This window comes from Nasonia vitripennis, chromosome 2, assembly GCF_009193385.2.
Source record: "Nasonia vitripennis strain AsymCx chromosome 2, Nvit_psr_1.1, whole genome shotgun sequence".
Classification (NCBI taxonomy): Eukaryota; Metazoa; Arthropoda; class Insecta; order Hymenoptera; family Pteromalidae; genus Nasonia; species Nasonia vitripennis.
The window spans coordinates 21570102-21595465 of record NC_045758.1 but is presented as its reverse complement, the minus strand read 5'-3'; the positions used below and the strand labels follow the sequence as shown (position 1 = coordinate 21595465).

The window sequence follows — 25364 nt, the reverse complement described above, 5'->3', positions numbered from 1 at the left end:
TCCTTGGAAGGATAAGGATGTGATGTGGCTGGAAAAACGGTGTGTCGTATCTCAAAACACCCAAAAGATTAAGCTAAGTATACAGCCGTGTACGAGTTCCACGAGAGCCGCTTCAAGCTTGGTACGAGTCTGATTATCTTGACTACTCCATTGACTACTCCATTGTTCTGTATTTATACAGTTTTATTATATAAATACTTATATCGTTTATGATCCACGTTTGCGTTTTAAAATTCGCGCTTAATAAATTTACTTACTATAATATACCAGCTATAATAGTATACTAGTCACAGCTGTGACGTAAGGGTTTTGCGCGACGTCACAATACTATAGCGCAATTTTCAAACAGTAGGTATTGTTTGCATGGCAGCTTTAAAAGTAAATTGGATTAATATTTTTCATTTACTTGTTGATTATGCTTATTTAACGATTTATTTACCATTGACTTTGTTAATTTTATAAAATAATTAAAAATTACAAGTCTGGTGTATTTATTTGAGAACGTATAAGTGCGTATATTGTTGTCTGGTAATAATACAAGTATTATGATTATTGAAAATATAGTATAAAGACGTAAGATCGTTATATTGAAAATATTTTTTTTATATATGTAATGCGTATGATGCATTGTCATCATTATAAAAAATCATTTATATTTTATTTTATATTAGTAAAAACTTGCATGTGATATACGATTAAAATAATATGATGCAATAAACGTTTGAAAACAATGCAATTTCAGAAATGCATCATGAGCGTAGTGTGTATGTACACTCCGAGACAAATCCCCAGAATCAGTACACATATTTTATAGTGCATAAAATGGTCGGACAACGTCGATGAACAATCGGAGGGCATCGTCCCTTTTTTGGCATCTCGAAATTCGCGACGTGCCAGCGAAATCGCTCGAAGAAGCTAAACGCGCAAGAAGTCTCTTGACCTTCCTGAAAAGTTTTGACGGGAATTGTACGTATTTCAATATGGCGAACCACGACAAAGGACGCAGAAAGTGGGGAGAGATTTCACAAGGTAGAATGAAGAAGGATTTCTCGTAAATAGACGCTATCGTTAATTGTCAAATCGGCTTGACGGTGAAAACTCGAGAAGGGCGCAAGGGGTTCGTTGCCCCAAACGATTTCGCGACTTTCTGGCGAGAGTCCGAGAAAATCTAACCTCCCGAGAGCGAAGCTAACCTAAAAGCCCGAAAGACACCGACGAACCGCGGGAAGCCCGCGAGTGACTTTTCTGAATCGCGAATTTCGTCCGACTAAAAATAGCTGTTTTTGATAATTGTCGCCTATCACATAGCAGGAAATCGATTGGCTCTTTTTTTTCTTCGTTTTCGCATTATATAACTTTAATTTCCCGTGGTTTTCGCGACTGCATTGTCAGGGGTACGTTGCTGGATAACGTCGTGATCGCAATGTTTTTGTTGCAAAAAATCACAACAGTATCCGGATCTTATCGTTTCTACTGTACAATTCTTTTACTGTCGCAATTTTTGAATCATATCTTTGTAACAAATAACTATTCTTTAATTTGTCTAAAGATAAAAAAAATAGGACCACTCAATGTATTTATGTATTTGTTTGTTTTGCAACAAAAGCTTTTACTTCTTTTCCTTTGTTCTTGACAACTTTTCCAATTGATTTGATAAATTGTTGTGTTGTGTCTTTTCCCAGATAATTCAGCTGATTTCAAATTGGAGCAAGATAAATTAACAGCAATGCGAGGTGGAGGTAGCAAGGCACCACCTCGGGCACTTTATCGGCCAGGGAGTGGACCCTTAAGAAAGTCTGGGAGGTCAGAAGAATTTGATCATGAAAACAATTCTCAGGATAGGCCAAGAATGTCTTCTATTCAAGATCGATTGAAAACAACTCAGTTTAGCAATCCAAACCAATCACAAAATAGCTCTAGATCAAATCCGATTGATAGCGTGAGTGAAAAGTTAAATGATATTCACATTAATTGTAGAAATCATGTTGATGGTCATGGTCAAAGTACCTCTAAGAACAATCATTCAACAACAAATGATCCAAGGAAAAAAAATAAAAAACCAGAACAACAACGATATGTACCTAAAAAGGTAAAAGAAGCTATGGCAGAGCAAGAAGTAGCTAATAACAGGTAAGGAAAATTTTATTTTGTACCACTATGTTATCTTTAATTGGAAATTAGAAACCATCAAATGTCAATGTGTAAGAACATTTAGCAGATTACAAATTATTATTGTTCCATCAAATTATTTTAACCTTATTTATTATGTATTGTGTTAGACCTTCACTTCAAAATAATTTTGATAAAGACAGAGAAAGACCTAAAGATGACAGTAGAGACTGGGATAGTCAGTCCATTCGTAGTCAAAGAAATGATAGTTATCTCAGTAGAAATGTTTCTAGCAACTTTGGAGGAAATCACAATGATGGCAGAAATAGAAACAGGGATGATCGGAGTAAAGATGATCAGAGGAGACAAGATCAAAGAAGAGATGACCGTAGTAGAGATGATCGTAGAAGAGATGATCATTCAAAACGCTTTACAGCAGCATTTCAACCATCAAGTAGAAATGATGATCCAAGAAGAGATGATCCTCGAAGAGAAGATCATTCAAAACATTTCACACCAGCATTTCAACCTGCAAGTAGAAATATTGCTAATCGTAATAGAGATAATCCACGAGAAGTCAGACAAGTGAGTCAAATACATAAAAATTTAATACTTAAATACATCTATAGCAGAATTTACTCAAATTGATTGTTGTTAATTTTAAAGGGTTCAGAACCACCAAAAAATGTGAATGATTCAAATCGTATTCGAGATACACGCAGTGTTGAACCTTTAGGATATCAGGATAAGTTTCAGGGAAAGCCACCTTCTGGAAAACGTGGTAGTAAAGAAATTACAATGCCAAAAAGTTTGAAACTAGAAACTTTACCACCTCGCCTACAGGCTAGATATATCGAAGAACATGGACTACCTAACAACTCCATTGGTACAACTTCAGAAGAGGCTTGGGATGGCAGTTCTCTTATTATTCAGGTAACATGATTAGTCACATTTTTAACATGGTTGAAGTTAGATATTATTTCCAAAGTGTAATGTCATTTTATTGGTGATTACTTGCTCGTAGTTCAAGTTTTTATAATTAAATCAGATATGCATTCTAATATGTTTCTTTTTTTTTTTTTTTTTGTTAAAGGGTACATCACCTCGATATCCACCTACTATGCAACATTCACAAACAATGCAGAATTTACCCCCAACTGGTCCAGAACCACCGCGAACCAATTGGTCAAATACTATTCCAACCAGAAGTAGGGGAAGAGGTAGAATTAGATCAGAAGAGTTAGAAGCACCAACGGTTTTCAGACCTGTCACACCTGACCAGTTTTCTGCGCCAAGTTCAAGATCACATACTCCTAGCCAAGAATATATGAACAGGTATTATAGAAAATCAAATGCACGAGGTACAAACATTTTTTTTGCAAATTTTAATTTTTAACGCTTTTTTTAGGTCTTACGATCGGCGTGGAAGTAACAGTACTATGTACACAAGTATGGAGAGTTTAAGCCGTGTTGACAGTCAGCTAATGCCACCTCCAGCTTCATCACCAGGATTATATCGTTCCAATACTAATAAATGTCAATCACCTGCCGATAGTCATAGGCGAGAATCAATTCCTACAGCGAATTCACAACATTCTTCTCATCAAACGTAAATTAATTTTTTTTATAATTCTGGTCATTATTGTGCATTTTATGTATATATACATATATCTTAGTGGTTTTTAATTTTAATTTCTAGGCATAAAGTAAATAACAATCCAAGCGAAACAAACACCATACCAGAAAAACCAAAACCTCAGCAAATATCAAATATAAGTCCTGAAAAAAGTGAACCTTGTAGTCCTGTGCCTAATGATAAGACTGAAGTAACATTGGTAATTATCTTTTTCTGTATTTGCAACGTATTTAATTGATTACTTGAATTAATGAAATCAATATCGACTTCATATTTTCTTTTCAGGATTGGTATGAAGAAGTAGAATTAAGTGAAAGATTAGAAGCAGAGCAAATGAGCCGCAGCTCATCAGTAATGAGTCTGCGCGAAAATGCGAATGCACCTATTAATCAGCCTATTGGCGGCAGAAGTAGTGGACGTAAAAGTTCTAGAAGGAAAAAGTCAAGGCGGCATGGTAGAGACAAGTATGGCAAAGATGATACTTATTGTTTACAAAAAGTTATTTATTTATAGTAAGATTATTAGGGATAAATTTAATGAATTTTTTTTTCTATGTAGGAGCAAAGATAAAATTGCAGAAAGCAGCAGGGAGCGTCAAAACAATCAACAAAATAGAGAGAATGACAGTTACAATAATAATCAAAAAAATAATTCTAGTTGTAGTGGCGTCAAACGGTTTGATAATAGTAGAAGACGTAATGCTTCTCATCGCAGCCGAGAAACTAGCAAAGATAGAAATTATCGTGGAGGCAGTCGGGGCCCTGATGACTACTACAGGAACAGGTATTTATTAATTTTTATTAATTTTTAAAATATTTAAAAAATTGTAGCCTGTAATCTGATCATCTTGTTTATATTTTTATTAGACCATCTCTAAATATGGAAGAAAATTGGCGAACCGGTAGAACATCGATCTGTGAATCGGACGATGGTCGTCGGACTCCTTTATCGCACACCACGTCGGCTATCAATTCTGGTCCTAATTCGATTCATCGGCAATCGCCAACAATGCACACAAATTCTCAACCTCCAGGTGTTCTAGTTCTACCTGACCAAACGCAGCTAACATCTAACGTTACCCCACCTAGACAACAACAGCAGCAACTGACTCAGCAACAAAAAAGAACATTGTTTGATCCTAACAATCCGAATAAACCAATTATAATTACTTCACCGGGAAGCAGAGTTGGCCCTCAACATAGGTAATATATTTAAATAACTCTACTACAGCACAGAACGTTTACTTATAAATATAAATGCTTAAAAATACGATTATTTATTTTGTGTTTGCATCAACTTATGATTATTTTATGTACATATTTATTTTTTATTGTTCTTACAGAGATAATGAAGTACCGGTGCAAACCGCTAGTGCTTCTGTGTATAAGCCTCATTCTGGAATTCAACCCACTGTTCATCATGGTTTCCAGAGTACACTCACAGATAATATGCCTATGTCTCAGAATACAGATCAATTTAGTAGCTTAAGGCCTTCTTGGTATGATCCATGCTCTGATAGGTAATTTTTTTATTTTAAAGTATAATTTACTATTGTTTACAAATTTAATCTAATGCCATACTTGCAATTTTACAGTTTTCGATCAGCAAAAAATCCTCATTTACTTTTGGATATTGAACGAGCAGATTTAGAATTACTGTACTATCTCAGTTTAGGCAGCATAGTTCCACAATGGGAGATGATAACTAACATACGCAATTTTCACCTAATTTGCTTACAAACTTTACTTACTACTGATCTTAAATTCTGTCAGACTGAAAATATAGAGCAACATTTTTGGAAGCTCGTATTTTATAATATTATAGAAATATTAAGAAAGCCGATTCCTAAAGAAGATATTGAACTTAAAGAGCAATACAAAAAACTTTTACTACAGATAATAGAAGAAGGAACGGCATATTTTACAAATTTGCTATCTGTTTTGGAAACCACTTACAATTTCAGAATCGACACTTATTTAACGTCAACCGTACCCCCAAAGGGTCTTGGAATTGTGGGCTTAGCGTTAGTTAGTACCCAGAAAATTTTATTATTTTTGGGTGATTTAGCAAGGTATAAGGAGTTAGCTAATGAGTCGGTAAATTATGGCAAGTCAAGACAGTGAGTATTTCATTTGCACAAAACAATTATTTAATGCATAACTCGTACATAACCAAGTAAAAATATTTTATTAAAGGTGGTATTTAAAAGCACAACAAATAAATCCCAAAAATGGAAGACCTTACAGTCAATTAGCACTACTAGCAACTTATGCCGTAAGTTAATTTTTATTAAATTTTCTCCAATAACGTATTAATTTTTCTTGTAATTTAAATTTTATCCTTGATCATTTCAGAGGAGAAAATTAGATGCGGTTTACTATTACATGCGATCTTTGATGGCTTCAAATCCTTTCCCGTCTGCTCGTGAAAGTCTGATTACTATGTTTGATGAAAATAGGAAGAAGGTAAGTAAAATTAACTGGCATTAATATGAAAATTAAATTTTGAATAAATTTAAATAAAATCCTTAATGACATTTTAATTTTGTGTCTGCCAGTATCTACATTATGTAAGTAAAGTTCAGTACTTGATGTGAATTCTTCACCAATCATTTCATGGCTCTAGAGACTATTTATATGTTAGCAAGCTTACCTAGTCTGCCATATTATGCCACTTTCAGAGTATTACATTTCAAATTTATTTCAATAGTGTTCTATGTATGCACTGCAAATTTTATTTTCACGTCTTTTCATGGCAAGCAAACTTCCGAATTCATTAGTTGTGCCAGGTTTTATCCTTTTATATAAATCTTAAGCTTGTACTTCAGTGGTTAGCTCATATTAATCGAATGGCTATTTAGAGTTTGTTTACTATGATGTAGTTTAAAATGCTAATATATTCAATACAGACAATTTATTTTGTTCATAAACAGTTCAAAAAATTCAATTTATACACAATATTTCACTAATTATTCTTAAATTCAATATTTTTATATCATTGCTATTGTTACAATGATATGTTAAATAGAAAAAAGAAGTATTTTATTTGAACGTATGTCGGTGTGCAAAGTTTAATGCTCTGAAAATAGAACCAAACAGATTGCAATCGTTTCGATTTGCTTGCTATAAAAATCGCCGTGCAAAATTTTCGTAGATCGCTGCGGTCAAATTTGTTACATGCAATGATTCTATATATGTATATGAATATTTTTTATTTATTTCCACAGTAACATTATTTCTCGCAATAAATGGATATTAATGAGGTTTTAAGAAGTTTTAGTTGATTAAATATAACCACAAATGAACTTATTTAAAAGTCAAGTGAAACTCGTGCACTTGCTTTATTTTCTATAAGTTATTACATCCAACTCGGATGTGTTATTAATCTCATTAAAATTTAACTGTCAACAATTATACTTTAGGGTAATAACTGTCGTATTATTAGGAATATGTATCTTTTATTTATAATCGTATTATATTTGATTACTATATTTTATTTGATGTAATAAATGATTGCATTATATCGTCGCTCCGTACGAAGACTAGCACAGTTTAAATTTTCAAACGAAAACTAGCACAACTCACGATTTGCCGCGAAGAATAGCACAGTTCAGAAATACGATCAAGAGTAGCACAACTCGCGACTTTATATTACTTAAAATATGAGTATTTTACGTTTTTATTGGGTTATTTGGTTGGTTAAGTTCATGAAAACCTTGGACAAAAATAGATAAACCTCAAAGTTTTTAAAAGTTTCGAAAATTTTAGAAGGTTTCTAAAAAAAGTTAATAATTGAAAAAAATGTTTGTAAAAAATTATTGTATTTTTGAAAACAATTTTAAATTCGGTAATAACGTGTAAATTGTGAATATTTAAAAATGCTCATTAGGGACAGTTTTGCAAAAATCGGGAAATTTTGATAGAAATTCGTTGTTTAAAGTTTGAGTTGTGCTAGTCTAGAGTGCGTGAAATGAGTTGTGCTACTTATGACGGGAAATTTGAACTGTGCTACTCTTCGTAGGGAACGACGATATGGTAGGTACTACTTTCAGGGTCTAAGCAATGAATTTACTGAAAGACAAAACCGTGCAATGAAATTATTGTCTTGTACTGTGTGCACGCAATATGTAGTTATTGTATGCATAAATAGAATAGTAATCACTTAAAAGTATCGGCACTTGTTTCCAGTACGAATCCACGGAGCGAAAACGTAAAGAGGAACGTGAGTCAAAGGAAAGAGCGAGAATGAAAGAAAAGGAAGGTGCTAATCTCGTTGGTGGTGGTCTCCGAAGGGAAATTTGGATTCATCCCGGTGGAAAACGAATGAGGCGTACAACATCGGCAACTACTTCTACCGAGTCTAGATTCGATGATAGTGAATTGGAGAACCTAGCGCAATTATCTAGTGTTGAGGTACGTATGCCGGGACAAAAATCCTTTAAATTCAATGATTGAAAGCAATGGCTTGCAAAATTGAGTAACTATTCATTGGAATCCGTTATTACGTTTATTTGACGAGGTTTTAGTCATTCATTATATCCACTCGAAAGATGATCCGAATGCCATTGATTCCTGTACCCTTTGTAAGAGTTAAAAATGTATTTATTTTCAGCTCAACAAGCGATTTGTTACCTCGTATCTGCACGTCCACGGAAAGCTGATCACTAGAATAGGGTAAGTCATTAACACTGGCAAGTTCATTTACCCGCGAGACTATTTGCGCAATCTCTCCGAGAAAGCATCAAATAAATCGACTGGATAGTGAAATCAGTCGACCAATCGGCGACATCTCAGACGACAAAAGCCCCGAGTCTGCCGGTCGAGAAGAAAACAAACTTGAGCGTACAATGCGTGCGCTGTTCCTCATAGGCGCACATAAGAGGAGGAATAAGAGAGGGAGCGAGAGAGGAGAGATAAAGGAGTAGTCGCGATGTGCGGTTTTCGCGTCCGTTTCTTGGAAGCGTCGCTCGTGAGGCTTTCTTTCTTTTACTTGCACTCTCCCAGAGCGCGGAACGTGTCCGGTCAAAGCTAATGCCGTGAAACTATGCAAGAACGACGACGACGACGACGACTACTACTCCTCTCAGCCGTGCCGTCGTCGTCGTCTTCGTCGCCAGCGACGAGTACGTGTTGTATCGACAGCAGCGCATTCCTACGAGGTAGGAGTAAATTGCTGCTCTATACAGGCGCGAGAAAGATAGTAGCCGTACATACGCACACCTGCGCGCGATCCTATGCGAGCGAGTCAGTGACGCGCGCTGTGTGTCTGGAGTTCATTGCCGCGCTAATTATTACGCGGTTAGCTGCTCGGTACCGCGCGGCTAGCAAACATCGGGCACGACTAGGCTCGGCGAAGTTCGCGCCTCGTTTTTACTGGCTTTCTCGGAAGACCGGCGAAAAAGTCGATTTTCAACGTAATATTACAAGTTTGACTGCCTTCTGCCAAGGTAAACACGGCCGGTGTGCCATTAGCTAATCGCGCCGGAGCGAAGCGTAGCTCGAACCTTTCTCCGACTCGCTCTTACAAAAAATTCATCGCGCGCATTTAAATGTATCGGTGAACCGTACGATTCGAGTCAGTAGTACAAGTCCGAACCGTTCAGACATCCATCATGTCGTTCAATGCAATTCCGACAAAGTATACACATCATTTCTCGGCAATTTCACGCCGGAAAGTCTCGCAGTAAAATGAAGTCGCGCGCGCGCGCACACACACAGAGCTGGGAATTAAATTCAGCGCATTCGCAATCCCGTGGAGGATTCAAGACCAGTGCTCGCGCGGTGTATATCAGAGGCTCGAGGTGCACTCGTCGAAGTTGGCATAGGTATACACATACACACGTAAACGACTGCTGCACGTTTTCCCGGCGCCGTTTTAAGTGTACTCGTGCAGGCTCGTTAAGTTACGGTCCCCGCGGGAGTTTACGGGCTCGCGAGATTGCCAAAGTTCGCGCAAACGGCTCCCCGCTGCCTCGTAACCGAGTCAGGGATTTGCATCGGACCGCCGCGTTTATATATACCTGCTGTTGCTGCTGCTTCTCGCACCGACGCTTCGATGAGTTATCGAACGCTCCTATGCGCGTAGTCTCTCTCTCTCTTTCTCTCTCTTTCTCTCTCTCTCTCTCTCTCTCTCTCTCTCTCTCTCTCTCTCTCGGGGTGTGCATAGTGTGTACGCGTGTATGTAGGGGTTGCAGCTATAGAGCACTTGCCAGCCTTAACAATTTCAAATTGCCGCCAAATCATCTTCAGACGTATTTAATGCGCCGAGCTTATTACCGCAAGTATGCGCGGGCAGCCTCGTTACTTCTAAGCTCAGTCATATACTCGCCTCGGATAAATACTTTCCTCGCCGCTCGAGTTGATTGCGCAGATTCAAGCGATATCTCGCGTTTTTTTTTTAATCCCAGAGCAATATGCTCAAAAACGCACAATAGTCGAGAGGAAGCGGTGTCGTTCCGCGGAATTTCCTGGCCGGTGTATGCTTTATTAAAGCTCAAGCTGGCAACGCAATCCCTGAAAGTAGATGCGCATAGAGCGGTTAAATGGAATCTCGCGAGCGAGATATAAGCCGAAGCTGTTGCTACTGCGGAAGAGAAAAGGCGAATTCTCAAGGCCGAGATCGATTAGTCCCTCGCGCGGTTTATCTCCCTCTTGCAACAAACTGCGTATTCGGAATGCGAGAGTTGCTCGCGATGCTGATACGGGTTCGTATAGGCTGTGCGGGTGGCTCTCTGCGCTTTGTGTCTGGCCTTGTTTCCTTTTGGTCGACTGATTTCGGTACTTCCCTTCACGGAAAGCATATTCATCCTCAGTATACACGGCAAACTAGCGCGTAGCCTTGCCAGCAACAAAGCACCTCGTCGGCTAAAAATACTCCCAATCCCAAAAAGCTGTTGCCTCGTGCATATTTCACAGCCAATTATGAGTGGTTCCCGGGGGCAAGTATACACGTCGTTGTAGGACAGACGGACAAAAATCGTGTCACAGCTTGAAGCTCTCTCTCTCTCTCTCTCTCTCTCTCTCTCTCTCTCTCTCTCTCTCTCTCACACTCTTCCTTCCCACTGCAATGTTATATAGCAGGCTCTTTACGAGGCCCTTACGCTCGCGAACTTTCATCGCTGCCGCTCGGCGTGCGCGCACTTGCACTTTTAAACCAGCGCGCGCAACATTCCCGCGAAATAACTTTTACTCGCGCGCGGTTTAACGATTCAGCGCGTACAGTCGCGCAGCGTGAAATCGTCGTAAAGCTCGGGAGAGCGCGAGGCGCAGGTGCAGCGTGAATTTTCGAGAGAGAGAGAGAGAGAGAGAGAGAGAGAGAGAGAGAGAGAGAGAGAGAGAGAGAGAGAGAGAGAGAGAGAAAGAGCTCTGACCTTGCCCTTGCGCAATACTCTTCCTGATGGCGCGCATGAGAATTTCCGGGTGCGAGAGATAGAGAGCTGACATCGAGCGAAGGTGCAGCTCGCACACGGGGCTCGTCTTCTTCTTTCCTCGAATCGGAGGTAATACACTCGCGGGGCCTAATGAGATGACTCGTTACACATGCGAGTATGCATGGCTGACGAGATAATCGCGTAGGTTTTTCATTGTTGCGCTGCAACACTGTTACTTTCGCCCGAACTGACGGCTACGAGATTGCGCGTGCTGTATTATATGAATTTTCCAGAAAAATTCAATTCCAAAGCCGGCGAAGCGTAATAAGATTTTTACGCGCACGCGTATGGGTACTCGCACAAAGGCGGGATCTCGTCTACGCGGCCTGTTCCGTGAAAATTTCATCAAGCCATCGGCCCGCAGCTCGCGCAGGAGAATGAAAATTTCCATTGAAAGTGGCCGATACGTCGCGCATGCATCAGCCAGGACGTTTACCCCGGCGCTGCTGCGGCTGCGCTCGTAAATTTCCCTCCTCCTCGTCGTCGTCGTCGTCGAGCAGAAAATATGAGCCGCGCGCGGCGAGCTTCGCGTTTCCTCGATCCTCCTTTTATCCCCTGAAAATGTAAATTAAATCTATAGACCAAACGGATTTGCAACGAGAACTAGAGTTCTCTATAGCACGCGAAATCGCTCGTTCCTCCATCTCTAATAATCCCTGAATGTAAAAGAAAACGATAAGCCTCGTTAATTCATTCAAAAATTTTCGCGACACCTACTCGCGTGGCTTGCGTCCAATTAACACGAGTAAACAAGCTGAGCTACATGCGCCGAAAGCCGCGAGAAAACAGGCTTTACGGAGGAGCGTATGGTGTAGGTACACAGCGCGGATCGAGTCTCCGCGAGAGGCAACAAGACAAAACGGCCGCGGTACGCGAGTAGCCAGGCGAAAAAAGAAACAGGAAGGAAGAGCGCCGCCGCGGGAACAAGCGAAACGCCGCTAATAGTCGGCTAATAGTGCCCTGTCGTCCGGGCGCGCGCGCGAGCGAGCAGATAAGTGGCCGGTTCCCACGAGAGGGAGGAAAACTGCCCCGAGAGAAAGGGATACAGGCTGTCGCGCGATTATACCAATCCGTCGCGGCTGGCCGATGAATCCTGTAATGAAACGTACGTACGGCTGTATATGGCGCTAAAAATGCTTAATCGGCAATCGCCTGGCGCCGCGTACTTACGCGTCGCATAACCAGATCCTCGCGCGCTCGAGTCATCTTGCGCAACGCGAGACATCGCGCGTATACTTACGCGGGCAATTTACGAGTAAGCGACGTGCGAGGGTATTAAGCTGGACATTTTTTTTTTTAATTAAGCGCCGCTGATTGCACGAGATCGAGCTGTCACTCGCTGCCGCGCGGCGTCGATGGATTTCAATCTGCGCGAAAATTCATGAAACGCGAGTAGCCCGAGGGTAAAGCATGCAGATCTCGTGCTCGCCGAGTGTGTGTGTGTGTGTGTGTGTGTGTGTGTGAGAGAGAGAGAGAGAGAGAGAGAGAGAGAGAGAGAGAGAGAGAGAGAAGGGCATGTGTGTACCTGACGCTGTAATGGATTTAGCTCATTATATACCTGTATATAGCCGGGTGTATCTTCGCGCCTCTCGGACTTTACACGTGTACGTGCGCAGTCAAGGACACCTACTCCTTGGAGAACACGCTATTCATTACTTTTTCACCGACGCCAGCTCTCGGCCGCGAGGGCTCTTTTTTGCCCTGCCTCATACCTGTAAGGGCACGCCTCGCGATACAGCGCGAGGAGATTGAAAACATTCGGATATGCTGTATAGGAGGGCGATGGTTTCGCCGATGCTGTTTGTGAAACGCAATTTTCGCGAGAAATGACCTTGAGGCCTAGAAAAAGCCGCGTTTCCGCTTTCGCTCTCGACGGCTGCCGCGCGTTCTCTCCTGCGCTTCTTTGTCTCGAGCAGCGAGACTTACGAGCGGGAGATAATATTGCGCGCGAGGGGACACGCGGCATCTCCTCGTCATATCGGGCCACGACTCTCTTATTCCCGCATAAATTCGCGGCGGATCTCGTATCTGCCGAGCGCCGATTCAGCTTTTGTTTTTCATAAGCGGGTTCTGGGGATTCCAGCTTGTCGAGCTCGTCTGCGCTCTATTACAGTAGTCCTTCTTTTGTGCGCCTGTATAATGCATTTTTATAGACCTCATGTCATTAACTCGCTAAATCCCGTACACGAAGGAGCCACATCGCTCTGCGATGTTGAAAAATTGCCGCCTGTTACCGCGTCATTAGAGCTGCAGCAAACGTTGTAGGAAAAACTAAACGCCAGAAAAATGAGTATCATCGCCGTGGAGTCGGGAAAATAAATAATTGCAGACTAAATGATTAAAGTTTCGCTCCTCGTAGCTCACGTAGCGCCGTTGGCACCATCCCGTGTGATTAGTAGTTTCCAGGTAGTTTCTGACAAGGAGCGAACACATGCAAGTTAGAGCAGCAGCAGCAGCGTCAGGCCCCGGGGCTTCGGGAAAAAAGGGAGCGAGACGTTGTAGGCGCAATTATTTATTTTTCCAATTGGAATAACGTTCGAGTGGGTTTGGAAAAGCTCTTTACCCCCGCGGGCTCTCGCTTGTTATTTAATCCCTGTGGACAAAACGGCTCAGCAATGAGACTATACAGACTCGATAGAAACATTCCGTCGAATGGCTTCCTCTAACGAACTTATGCTCGCGTAATCCGACGATTTTGCATAAACTCGTACAAGGAATCGATTATTAGGGCAAAAAAGGGTGAAATCCTTCACCAATCTTCGCGCGCAGTGCGGACGGAGCCGAACGGAGGTTTGGCACATGAGAGAGAGAGAGAGAGAGAGAGAGAGAGAGAGAGAGAGAGAGTGAGAGAGAGAGAGAGAGAGTCGAGTTCGATAGCCTCTGAAAGCGCAACGTATTATAAAACACCTGTAAAGCCAGGCTGCATAGGCTCTCTTGCGTCCGTTGCAATAGATGCGCTCTCGGCTCGTATGTATTTTTGTTCTGGTTGTCCAGTGCTATCAGCGAGAAAGAGAGAGAGAGAGTGGGGGGGGGGGGAGAGAGAGCCTGCACGAGGTGTATATACATGCACAGCAAGCCTCTCTCTCTCAGCTTGGCTGGTAACACACATGACTTTCCGATGGTCGTTTACCCGCGCGGCCGAGAGTGACGACGACCCCGCCCGCTTCAAGGACACCATCGGACACACACCGCAGCGCAGCGAGAAAGAGAGAGAGAGAGAGAGAGAGAGAGAGAGAGAGAGAGAGAGAGAGAGAGAGAGAGAGAGAGAGAGAGAGAAGAGCGGGGGGATTCGCTAAGAGCTGCTCTCTACTACTAGTCATTCGACATGCTTCTTATCGTTTTGTTCGACGAGCGCGAGCGTCTTCTTTTTCTCTCTCTCGCTCGCTCGCTCGTTGCAGCGGCGAGAGGGCAATTGTTTTGGAAATTATTGTTTCTGATAGCGGCGAGGATGCCCGCGTGTGTTCTCTTCTCCGAGGGAATATAGGAGGCTCTTATTGTTGCTTTTTTCATTCGCCGCGGCGAGATATTCTCCGGCGGGGGGAATGCGTCTGCGTGACTTACCATTTGCATTTTAACTGTTCTTCGCCGTGCGAAGCCGAGATTTTTCATTGACAGAGCTGTGTCAGAATTCTATGAATAAATTCATTTCGGATGTTTACAAGATTTACCGCTAATGGTCAATGGCTGCGCGCGCGCGCGCGAATGCGTGTATAGTCGGTCAGACAAATATGCTTTCTTTGATAATCGCTTTAGCGGTTGTTTCGACGCGTCAACCGCGCGGCCATTTTTCGGAATTCGCGTACACGGACGTCGTAATAAAATGCAGCGTCGTCTCGATAAAAACGGCAATTTTATCCCCGCACTGTATAATACGCGCAAAAGTGATAAACGGCTCGCGTCGTCCCACAGACACACTTGCTCCGTGCGTCTCTCGACACCGTAAACTGCTATTCAAATGCAAACAGCGACGGCCGCGAATAAAGCCCAACTTTTTACGTCTCTGCCGCAAAGGTCGAGCTCGTGCGTCGATATGAAACTCCCGAAGGCAATAGGGCTCTCGCATAAACAATAAAACTCTTCTCCCTCGATTCCTCGTATATCCTTCGCTCTCAGCTCGCTCTCTCTCTCTCCGATGATTTTGTTGCGCCGTCGCCGCGTCTCTCGCTCGATACACCCGATAAATCCTCGGACGTTGCTTCAGCAGTTTTTTATCTACCCTTCGCCGCGCTGCGTATGTACACTGCGCGCTTTTATTGTGCGCATCACTGCAGCACGGCTGCTCCTTTTCTCTGCGCGGATTATGCGCGCGTCGAGAGGGACGAGAGAGGAGCTATCGCGGGACGAAAATCACGGAGACGTCATTGTTCCGACAGGACGATACGTCAAAGTATGGGAAGTTCTAGCCGCACGGGATTGTTTAATTTTGGCTCTTCGCTCGCTCCGCCTGATTTATGGAATGATTTGTAGCGCCGAGGGTGGTGTTTACTCTTTTTGAGCGCGGCCGAGCCTGAAAAATTCATGCGCGCGGCGCCTCTGATAGTCTATGAATTATGAAACGTCGTTTGTTTTTTTCTACCCCGAGATTCAGATCGCTGACTCGTACACCGTAGAATATGGAGTCCTGGCGGTTTTTCACCCCGACTGCAAATATCAACTATTTATAGAATGCGCTGCAGTGGAATCCTGATACGATTATTTAACAGTGCAACTGTGACACGCTGATGAATAGAATCTCTCAGTTATTCAAAAACGCGTAAGCCAACATTTTTTTCCAAAGATAAACAATCACAAAAATACGCGCATTAATGCATACACACCAGTGCGATAATCGAGTTTATACACCGCATTATTCAAACGAGCATCAAGATTCGAAGAGCCGCATTAATTTAAGCTAGACCGCGCAGAGATAGAGAGCATTTCACATGCCGACGAGAAAAAGCGAAGCAGAAGAAACGTCGGCGCAGTTCGACGCGCTCGCGGCTAGAAGAATGCAGTAGCCGCGTGCGCGGCGCTATGCTATCCTGCGGGGCGTTAACGAAGCGCGAAACTCAATTATATACAGCCGCGTAATCGGGCGACGCGCTCCGATAAGCCGCTGCGCGCCTTCCGCGCTTATGCAATCGCTGATCCTCTCACTCGCTCGGACTCCCACGCGGAGATGTGTACTTTCTCTTTTGGCTCGATTTTACTCTTGAAAATGTGGCAACCTTGTCCGTGAACGTTGCGCCGCGAAAAGAGAGAGAGAGAGAGAGAGAGAGAGAGAGAGAGAGAGAGAGAGAGAGAGAGAGAGAGAGAGAGCCGCTCACGTAATACTCGCTGCCGGTGCTCTGTTGCGCTCAGCGGTGCGTTGAACTCGGGTGTGTGCGCGGAGCGTGGAACGCGTGGTTTCGCGCTTTTGGAGACGCGAACTGCAGGATTTTTTTTATCGGAGGAGACCTAATCACTCCTCGAATCATCCTCGATCTCTCGTTGAATCGCCGAATGGAAAAAAGCCGAGCTAACGAGATAAGTTTAAGAAGAAGACGAAGAAGAAGAAGAAGAAGAGCCGAGCTAAAGACGTGCGCTTCGCAGGCATTCGCTCTCGAGGGCCTCACTTTCATTGTCAAGTCTCGATCGACGTTTGCTCCCCTCGTCACAGGCGCGCGGCGAAACAAAGGTCCGCTGCAAGTTTCTTCCGTCAGGGCGTTTTATTCGACTCTCCTCGGGCGATTCTTTCGCTTCTCGTTCGGCTAATTGCCAGAGCCTCGGTGCGCTTGTACAAACTCATGCACGGGACCGCGGAGGAAAAAGTCGAACAATTATCCCGGCCAACTTCGTGTCCGGCAATTGATTAATTTATAGAAGCTCGACAGGCAAAAATCCCCGGATACTGTTTATCGAACGGTATCTCTTATTCGTGCCAAGGGAATGTACAGTTAGCCAATATGATTTCCATCATCAATCCCCGAGCTACATTGTTTGGATGTATGCACGGCGCGGGGAATATTGATTTTCAGTAACACAATAATTTCCACCGCGCGCGCGACTGTAATATACTGCGGCGATCGGGTATTCCATGTCAGGCTTCTCTGTATACGTTCGTAGCGAATTATCATCGACAATTATTCAATCTCGCGAGAAACAAACGCGCACGCAGAGCGAAAGAGCTTACAAATTTATCGGACGTAGTATCCTGTGTAATTTCAGCAATACGCGCCTTCCTAATCGCAGCCCCGACAATAATCATTCCAATATCCGGCACAATGTACCCCCAGAGATCATTACTCGCCGGCCGCCATAGCTATGCAAATGACGCGCGCTCCAGCTTATATTATACGGGCGCAAAAAGACAATCCGAGCGAACAAGCGCTAGCAGGTATACGCGCGGGTATAAATTTCGCGGATTAATATTGCGACGACGATCGGCGAGGCAAGGGCAGCGCAGAGGCAGCAGCTTGAGAACGAATGCTTCTAATTAAACGATTTACCGAGTAGTCGAGCTCACGCAACTGCTGCTGCTGCTGCTCGTTTAATAACAGGCTCTCCGCGACGCGCGCTAGCTCGCACTTACAAGCCGTTTAGCTATCGCGTCCCGGTATCGACGCGCACTGCCCGCGAGAGACTAATGGCTCATTATGGCCTGGTACCTTCAACGACTCGGGCTCTGACTCTCTCTCTCTCTCTCTCTCTCTCTCTCTCTCTCTCTTGCGTTGCACATACGTGCACATTGCTGGCAAGGACGCGGCACGACCCAAGGGCTGTGCTTCGCAGCTTTTGCAGCGGAGTTTTCGATGTTGTTCGTTTGCTCTGGTTTTATTTCTCCTCGCGTTTATATAAAAATCAATGCGAGCTAGGCTTTGCGGAGAACAGCGAATGTTTTAGTATCTCTTTAAACCACCGCGTATCCTTCTATTTTTTCTGTGATTGGTCGTCGATTTTGGCCAATTAGATTATTCGTTCGAGATAGATGCGCGTGACATTCTTTGTTTCTGACCTGTAAATTGCTATAATACCAATGGGGATTTTCAAATTGCGTTCATGTATCTCATATGGTACATTAAAAGAAGAATCAAAGCGGGATTGTTTTTTAACAGTAAAATCGTCATCGATACAGCACTTCACCGCAAAAGTTCTACTGATTCAAAATAATTTCCTCCCATAAAAGGGTCCGGGCAATGCTTATAAACTGCAACCTGTTGGAAAATGAAATTCCCTCTTTAAAACCTGGAAAAGGAAAGCATCTTAAAACAATATCCGGTCGGTTGTCTTCGAAATGGCGCTAGATTCTAAAATTTTAGCTCGGATCGTGCTTGAATGCATCTCATACTATATGGTATAATTTCCTAGCCGAACATCAGAGTCGCTATTACTTATGCCGCCGCCAACAGAAGCCACAGCAGCAGCAGCTTCCCTATAGAAATCTCGGGACAACCAAAGCCAATGTTGTTTATAGCTGCGCTGGACTCTACGACTCTAGCGTCCAACACGCTCTCGCGCCGATCCGTATCTCACTCACTGATTAATTATTTGCATACCAGCAGCGGCAGCCTCAGGGGCGTGGACTTTAGCCCTGCCGAGTGTGTGTGTATATATAAGCCTATTCGTTCCTGGTAAGAGAGAAGCGCTTCGCTTGCATTACAGGAACTCGAGCGAGTATATGAGCCAAACGCCATTTAGAGACAATACCTGTTTGCTCTTTCTTTCATTGCTAGAGCTATGCTGTTATTTTTTTTGCTTTGAATTCCATTGCCGACTTTTACCGTTACACACTTGCCTCGCAGTAGTGTCTATACTTTTTGCCCCGACTCGCAGTGCGACTTGGTTTTTTTAGCCAAGAGTTAGCGATCGTTTCTGTGTGTGTTAAGGCCTGTCGTTTCTGACTTTGTTTTTCGATTCGCGGAAGTTCGAGTCTGCGGGATAACCCGGGGATCGTTTAGAACGTCGTTATGAAAATTGGCGGCCGGAGTTTTTTCGCATATAAAACTTTTGTCATTGAGCCAATCGAGCGGGATTCCTGCTTGGAATTTCCAGAGTTATCCTCGTTAATTCAGCCAATTTTTTATCGCACCCGACCCTGATTGTACGTGAATGGTACATAATAGAAAGATGTGCTTGGACACGAGCTAGTCTGAGCGGAGCTAAGAGTCGTGAAAAGCGTGAACAATCGATTTCCATGCTCGCGTATAATAAATTAGAAACGATTCAAATAAGAAGCGCATCGCGTATCCATAGCCGGTTCCATAAACAGCGCAAACAAAACATTACTTTTCCATTCGAAATTTTTAGCGGTTAGTTTTGTTTCGAAATAAATGGAAGTGTAACGTATTAATCCCTCCGCCATGCATAATAAATAACGAGAATAAAAATAACGCAACGGGAGAAACTCTAATTATAACGAATGGTCCGCGCGGTGCCAGCGTGTCCTGCGCGCGGCTTGAATAATGATCATTGAGCCGTAAATGTATCCCCTGAAGAAAACTAGTTCCCTCGATTAAAACATTTAAATAATTTACTTAATACACCAAGCGCCGTACCGCGTGTAGAAAGAAAATTAAATTCGATTCGATCTTGAAAATGGCCTCTCCCTCTCTCTCTCCCCCTCCTGCATCAGATCCATCTATTAAATCCCGCCGCGCGGTATAAAGCCGAAACGAATGTGACGTCTCACTCTCTCCCTCTCTCGGGCGCTTTTATACCGCCGAAAAAACAAGCCAGCGTCGCGCACACATAATGAAACAGTCATTAGCCGCGGCTAATTCGTAAATGACAGACTCGGCTATCCGTACATACGACGCGGCCAATTTTTCCCTCGTGGCCTGTATATTTTTGCGGAAAGGACGGCAATAATTCATCAGAGCCGCCGCGCATCGGCAATTTGCGCGGACTGTCGTTGGAGCAATTAGCGATCGCTCTTCTCTCTCTCTCTCTCTCTCTCTCTCTCTCTCTCTCTCTCTCGCTCGCTCGCTCGCTCACTCGATGAATACGCGACGCAATTAGCATGCCATTAAGAGCGTCGATCGAACGCCCAGCGACGAGATGAGGGTATGAGGTAGAGAGATGGGATCGAGAGGAGGATCCAGATCTCTCGCGGGAGCACGCGCGTGCGCCGAATGAAAATATTTGCTGAGTGGAGTGTTGGTATAGTCTGAGAGTTATTATATTATATGGTGTTCGATGAACCTGTGTATCGGCAAGGGGATCGAAAAATTGAAAGTGTTTTAGAAAACTGCATGTTTTCTCAATTCGTGTATCACGAGTTTTAATTATTTAAAGAAGTTTGTTTACGCAAATGGCTGAACGACTATCACTGATGAATCGACACCGTTTGCTGTAATGGATCTTATGCATTTCAGAAATGAAGTCCAAAAGAGAGAAATTCAATTAAAATGCTATTTACTTGCTATCACCCGTAACGGAATACCCAATTAATTATCCGGTATAATTCGGTTTATCAATCCTCCATAGGAAATTCAGTTCTCGGCTAATCTGCTGCGAGGTTGTTTATGGTAATTATTAATTTCTCGGGCGTATAGATGCAAAGCCAGTCGGAGTATAATACGAGCCATATAGCATACATACGTGGCCGTACCTGCGTACGTGTTAAACGTCACACACAAGAAGCTGTCAGCTCCGGATGTCTTTAAGGGCGGTTAGGTTGAACGACCCCTGGCAGCTCTCGCCCTCGATCAGCGAAATCTCGAACCCGTAATTTTCAAATTGCTGACGCGGCAATTATCCCCTTAAATAATGTTAATTTACCTTTATCACTGGCATTCAATTTGACATTTACCTCAATTTTCCCTCCCGAGAGATTCAACGCCGACGTGCGCGCGTGTATATATGTAGCCACCGTACTCCACTGATGCAGCGCGTTAACTTGCACTCTCGCGAGATTTCGCTTCTCCCGATCTCACGCCGCCGTATTTTTCTGCGTTATTTGCGGCGTCATTTTTTTTTCTTTTTCGCGGTTTTTTACAGCGGGCTATTTTTCCCCTTCTTGCCCGGCATCAGCATCCGCGTGCTCAGCCGGCAGTGCCACGAGAGAGAAAAAGAAGATAATCTTTCCCGCGTGTGTTAAAAATACGCGTAATTGGCAGTTTCGCAGTTTGCACGTCTTTTTTCTCTCTCTTTCGCCTGCAAAAAGCTCGCTCTACTGTTATCTTCTCGCACTCTGCTCGTCTCTTCATTTGAGCAGAGGCGAGCCAGGGCTACCGGAGCAAAAGTACGAAAACAGTTCTGGCGTTTCGAATAACGAATGAAGTTTGATAATCAGCCACGTGATAATAATAAGGCGGGAGTGTATTCTTCTGCGCTTTACTGCCCACTTGGAATCATAATTGAAAAAAAACGCTCTTTGTTTACTTTGGGCTTCGGTTCACATCGTTAAAGCCTTTTGTGTGCGCGACGACGAGGCGCCATCAAATATTTACGCGATGATGATAACACTCCGCCGCTGATAAAAAAAACAGCAGCTCTCAGCGATCAACCTTTCATTCGCGAGCGGCCAGCTTTTACCGTTTTCCGATAAACGTCCAACAAATCAAAGCGTCGTCTTTTCAACTAGCATCGCCCGACCGTAAAAAGTCAACTCCATAGTCCATCATAATCACGATAAATTTTAACTGCAAAGCGACGAGATGCGATAGAAGCGCACTTAATTCCCGCAAACAGGCCGCTCGCTAGATCGCATATATCGCGCGCGGCTGTATACAAAACAAACATCACGCTCGACGATATTTACCTTCGAAAATTAGACGCATCAAGGAAACGGCCGCGGCCGACGCGCGATGTAATGGGAAAGGCGCGTGTAATACGCATATACATCGCCGCGACCGCGGATTCCCAATTTCATTCCGCGCGAGCGATCTCCCACACTCTCAGCCTTCCATTGAGAGAACCTCGAGCGCGTATGCATCCCATGAATGAAGGCGATACTACTGCGGCGCATTCCTGCGCGATTTATCCTCCCTCCCTCGCTATTTTCTGCGAGTGAATTAGAGATAAAAATAAAAGGCAGCTCGCGCGCATCGTTGTTTAGTTTATTCGAATTACAGGGCCGCGCGGGTATATCGATTCCTATCTATCAGCTCGCTCTGTCGCCGGGGCGTGGCGTGTGTGTATACATATGGGCACCGCGGAATAATGCGTCGCGGAAATGAGGATGTTACCCGGCGAGGATATCTCCGCTGCGCGCGAGCTCAATTTGCCGATGGTAATATAACGGGACATCGTTACGTGCGAGAGAGAGAGAGAGAGAGAGAGAGAGAGAGAGAGAGAGAGAGAGAGAGAGAGAGAGAGAGAGAGAGCCTTGTATCTCTTTTGCGCGTCGTCGCTCTTTTATTTTCGCCTCTCTAGCGCGTGATGTCGTTCTTTTTTTGCCTCCCGCGAATTTGCGATGCGCCGGCGCGTTTTACCGCCGCCGCCGCCGAGCTTTCGAGTGCTTTTAATACGCCGGGCTTATGATCGTAATTTTTCGAATGGCCGGCTGTAAAATAAAGTACCTAATGAAATTGCCCCGCTCGAGTAGGGAGAAGAGAATTCTTGTGTTATATGAAAAATTTATAGAGAGAGACAGCGTATTATGAGCGCGCCGAATATATACGATGAAAAGAAGCGATGAATCGAGAAAGAGCTTCTGCTTGTGCGCTTGAGCTAAGAATAGTCGCGCCGCGAGGAGGTATTCGATGATAACGGTGACCGCGGCGTCGCTATTATATTTCCGCGAATCTAAGTATAGTTAATTAATTGCGGGAAATCTATAAAACACTTTCGTGCGTAACTTTGACGGCGCCGCGCGCACACTATTTCGCGGGTACCGTTCTCGCGAGAGGCATTTTCGTATTATACGCGCGCACAGAGTCGCAGATTATCGTAGATTATCGCGCGGGAGCTTTTAACGATATTATATAAATATCTAATTAAAATTAATTTATCGAAGCTGCGAAGCAGTGCTGCATTCTCTCGATCGCGTAATGAAAACATTAAACTTTCACGATGCGCTTATAAATAGCGCGCTTTACGACGCTGCGTATAAAGAGTGCGCTCCGCAGTTACGCATTTTTTATCCGCGGCATATCGCGCGGGAATTATGAAAAAATGCAACATAATAGTAGTTACAGTTCGCAGAACAGCCGCTTGGATATTCATCTTTCGGATTCAAATCAAAGCCGCGCGTGGATATAAACTCGATTCGATGCACAATTCTCACACAGACATCAGCGAGCGAAGCTTCCCGCTGCTCACGCCCATCGGGCATCGGAATAATCCGCTGTGCGAAAAAGCTCGGCGCGCGAACACGCGGAGAGCCATCAAATTATCCTCTATACTCGCGCTGCTGACCTTCTTCCTAAGCGTGAGAACTAATGTCCGGATTGCCTGCCGGAGTCGGAAAAAAGGGCATAGCGAACACCTCGCGCGCATTATACACATCCAATTTCGCGCGAATGAGCCGGGCTCTGCAGCAGGGGAGGATGTGCCAAAAAGATAAGGAGAGGAGAGAGAGAGAGAGAGAGAGAGAGAGAGAGAGAGAGAGAGAGAGAGAGAGAGAGAGAGCGGTAAGGAGGCCGCGCGAGAAACCCAATGCCCGTGGCATCTATATACGCATACGTGCGCAGTACACGCGTGCACAAAGGGAAATATGCCCACGCACTTTGCGCCTTGTGTACCGGCGCAGGGAGAGTTGGTCAGATGCTGCCGTACGCTGCATACAGTCATGATGCATGGGACATGCGGCTGACGGTCCGTTATGCGTTAAAGTGCAAACTTGTTAGTCATACGCCTCCCGCAAGAGAGGCCATAGTCGATAAACGCTTGGCCATACACACCTATGCACTATACCTATGCGTTCTCTCTTTTGTGCGCGCGACTATCGACAGAATCGTTCGAGTGTGCACGAGACGAGGAAGTACAAATACCTGCGGCTTGTGAGAGAGAAGTTCGAGAGCTTGGCTCCGTTAATGTTTTACGGTGGGAGTGTGAGTGTTGGACGATATTTTTCGGCCGCGATGACGATTTTGCGGTATATGCGCGCATAGCGCTTGCATCGACTCTGCCATGAATATCCGCGTTGTCGAATGGATAATGCGTTGCTATACGGTATCGCGTGTGCGAGAAAAAATTGCTCGCATCATTACACCCAATCGACCACGTTTGAAGCTGGCTGTATTGTACGCGACTCGCAGAATCGTGTTGTGCCATCCATCAAAGCTCGCAAATAATCCACCGGGTACATAACAAGAGCCGATATGAACGATGATGCGCGCACCTGTCATCGCGTGCGAATTCCGAGGGAATCACTCGCGCGGCGTAAACCCTAATAAACTCGTTGTTACGTGCGCGCCATTGTGTCCCTCGCTGCGACAAAGTAATTTCGACGTCGGCAAAAAGTGGGCTCCCATATCAGCGCAATTGGTCGCGCAAGTAATAGCGATATATTCCAGCTCGCACACACATGCGTACACGTTCACAGGCGCGTGCGGTGAGATATAGGCTCTCGCGAGTCTGTGCCGTTATGCCCTAAAGTGCAATTCTCCTTCCGACCGCGCGCGACTGGAGAGGACACACACAGGTACACGCTCTCTCTCTCTCTCTCTCTCTCTCTCTCTCTCTCTCTCTCTTCGTCCCCTTTTTCGTCGCGCGCGCGGCTCGAGCTTATATTCCTTTCAAGTCCCCGAGCGTTTGTCTAACATCTCTTCTCTTCGCTTCTGCGTTCTCTCGTGATGGAATTTAGGACGCGCCGCGATTATTAACCCTGTATGCGCTGGGAGACTCTGCGCCGCGCGGCCGCACCGTTAATTACTCGCGACTTTTTGTGTGGGTGTCGTTGTGCCCCGCGGATATGGGCCTGAAAAATCCGAGAGCGGTACATAGCCACGCGATGAGTTTTTTTTTCGATCGAGGCATAGAGACAATGGTGTCCCCGGCGCGATGATCTCTTGGGACCGTTCGTTAGCCGCTATACGAGTACACTCGCACGGTATTATTAATAACAGGGGGAACGAGCCCGAATCGATTCGGTGTAATTGAATTTTTGGTTTTTCTCGGATTTTAATTGATGAATCAGTACCCGCCGTGATCCTCTCGTCATTGTGCGCGCTGTGCTCGGAAGTGGGTCACGGATGAAAAATCTGTCAGTCGTGCGTAGGATTATATTGAATTTAATCGTCGATTCAGGCGCGCGCGGCAATCATCGCTGATTTATCTATAATTTAC

At 44.3% G+C, this 25364-nt stretch overlaps 1 protein-coding gene across 5 annotated transcripts in view; it reads left to right on the top strand.

Annotated features, from left to right (window-relative positions):
• Nucleotides 1-741: 741 nt before the first annotated feature.
• LOC100678183 (telomerase-binding protein EST1A) overlaps nucleotides 742-25364 on the top strand; it is a 133414-nt gene continuing 108791 nt past the window's right edge. For 2 of the 5 annotated variants that reach the window (XM_031924105.2, XM_031924103.2), the window contains exons 1-17: nucleotides 742-1029; nucleotides 1683-2130; nucleotides 2280-2694; nucleotides 2776-3042; nucleotides 3203-3444; nucleotides 3518-3718; nucleotides 3809-3944; nucleotides 4031-4209; nucleotides 4304-4528; nucleotides 4612-4947; nucleotides 5088-5264; nucleotides 5340-5864; nucleotides 5941-6019; nucleotides 6100-6210; nucleotides 6303-6314; nucleotides 7933-8157; nucleotides 8357-8418. In XM_031924105.2, coding sequence (XP_031779965.1) covers nucleotides 840-1029; nucleotides 1683-2130; nucleotides 2280-2694; nucleotides 2776-3042; nucleotides 3203-3444; nucleotides 3518-3718; nucleotides 3809-3944; nucleotides 4031-4209; nucleotides 4304-4528; nucleotides 4612-4947; nucleotides 5088-5264; nucleotides 5340-5864; nucleotides 5941-6019; nucleotides 6100-6210; nucleotides 6303-6314; nucleotides 7933-8157; nucleotides 8357-8418 — 3830 coding nt within the window. In that variant the 5' untranslated portion in view covers nucleotides 742-839. Of the gene's footprint in view, nucleotides 1395-1682; nucleotides 2131-2279; nucleotides 2695-2775; nucleotides 3043-3202; nucleotides 3445-3517; nucleotides 3719-3808; nucleotides 3945-4030; nucleotides 4210-4303; nucleotides 4529-4611; nucleotides 4948-5087; nucleotides 5265-5339; nucleotides 5865-5940; nucleotides 6020-6099; nucleotides 6211-6302; nucleotides 6315-7932; nucleotides 8158-8356; nucleotides 8419-25364 lie in introns of all 5 variants that reach the window. The other 3 variants (XM_031924106.2, XM_031924107.2, XM_031924104.2) reach the window with 3 other exon arrangements.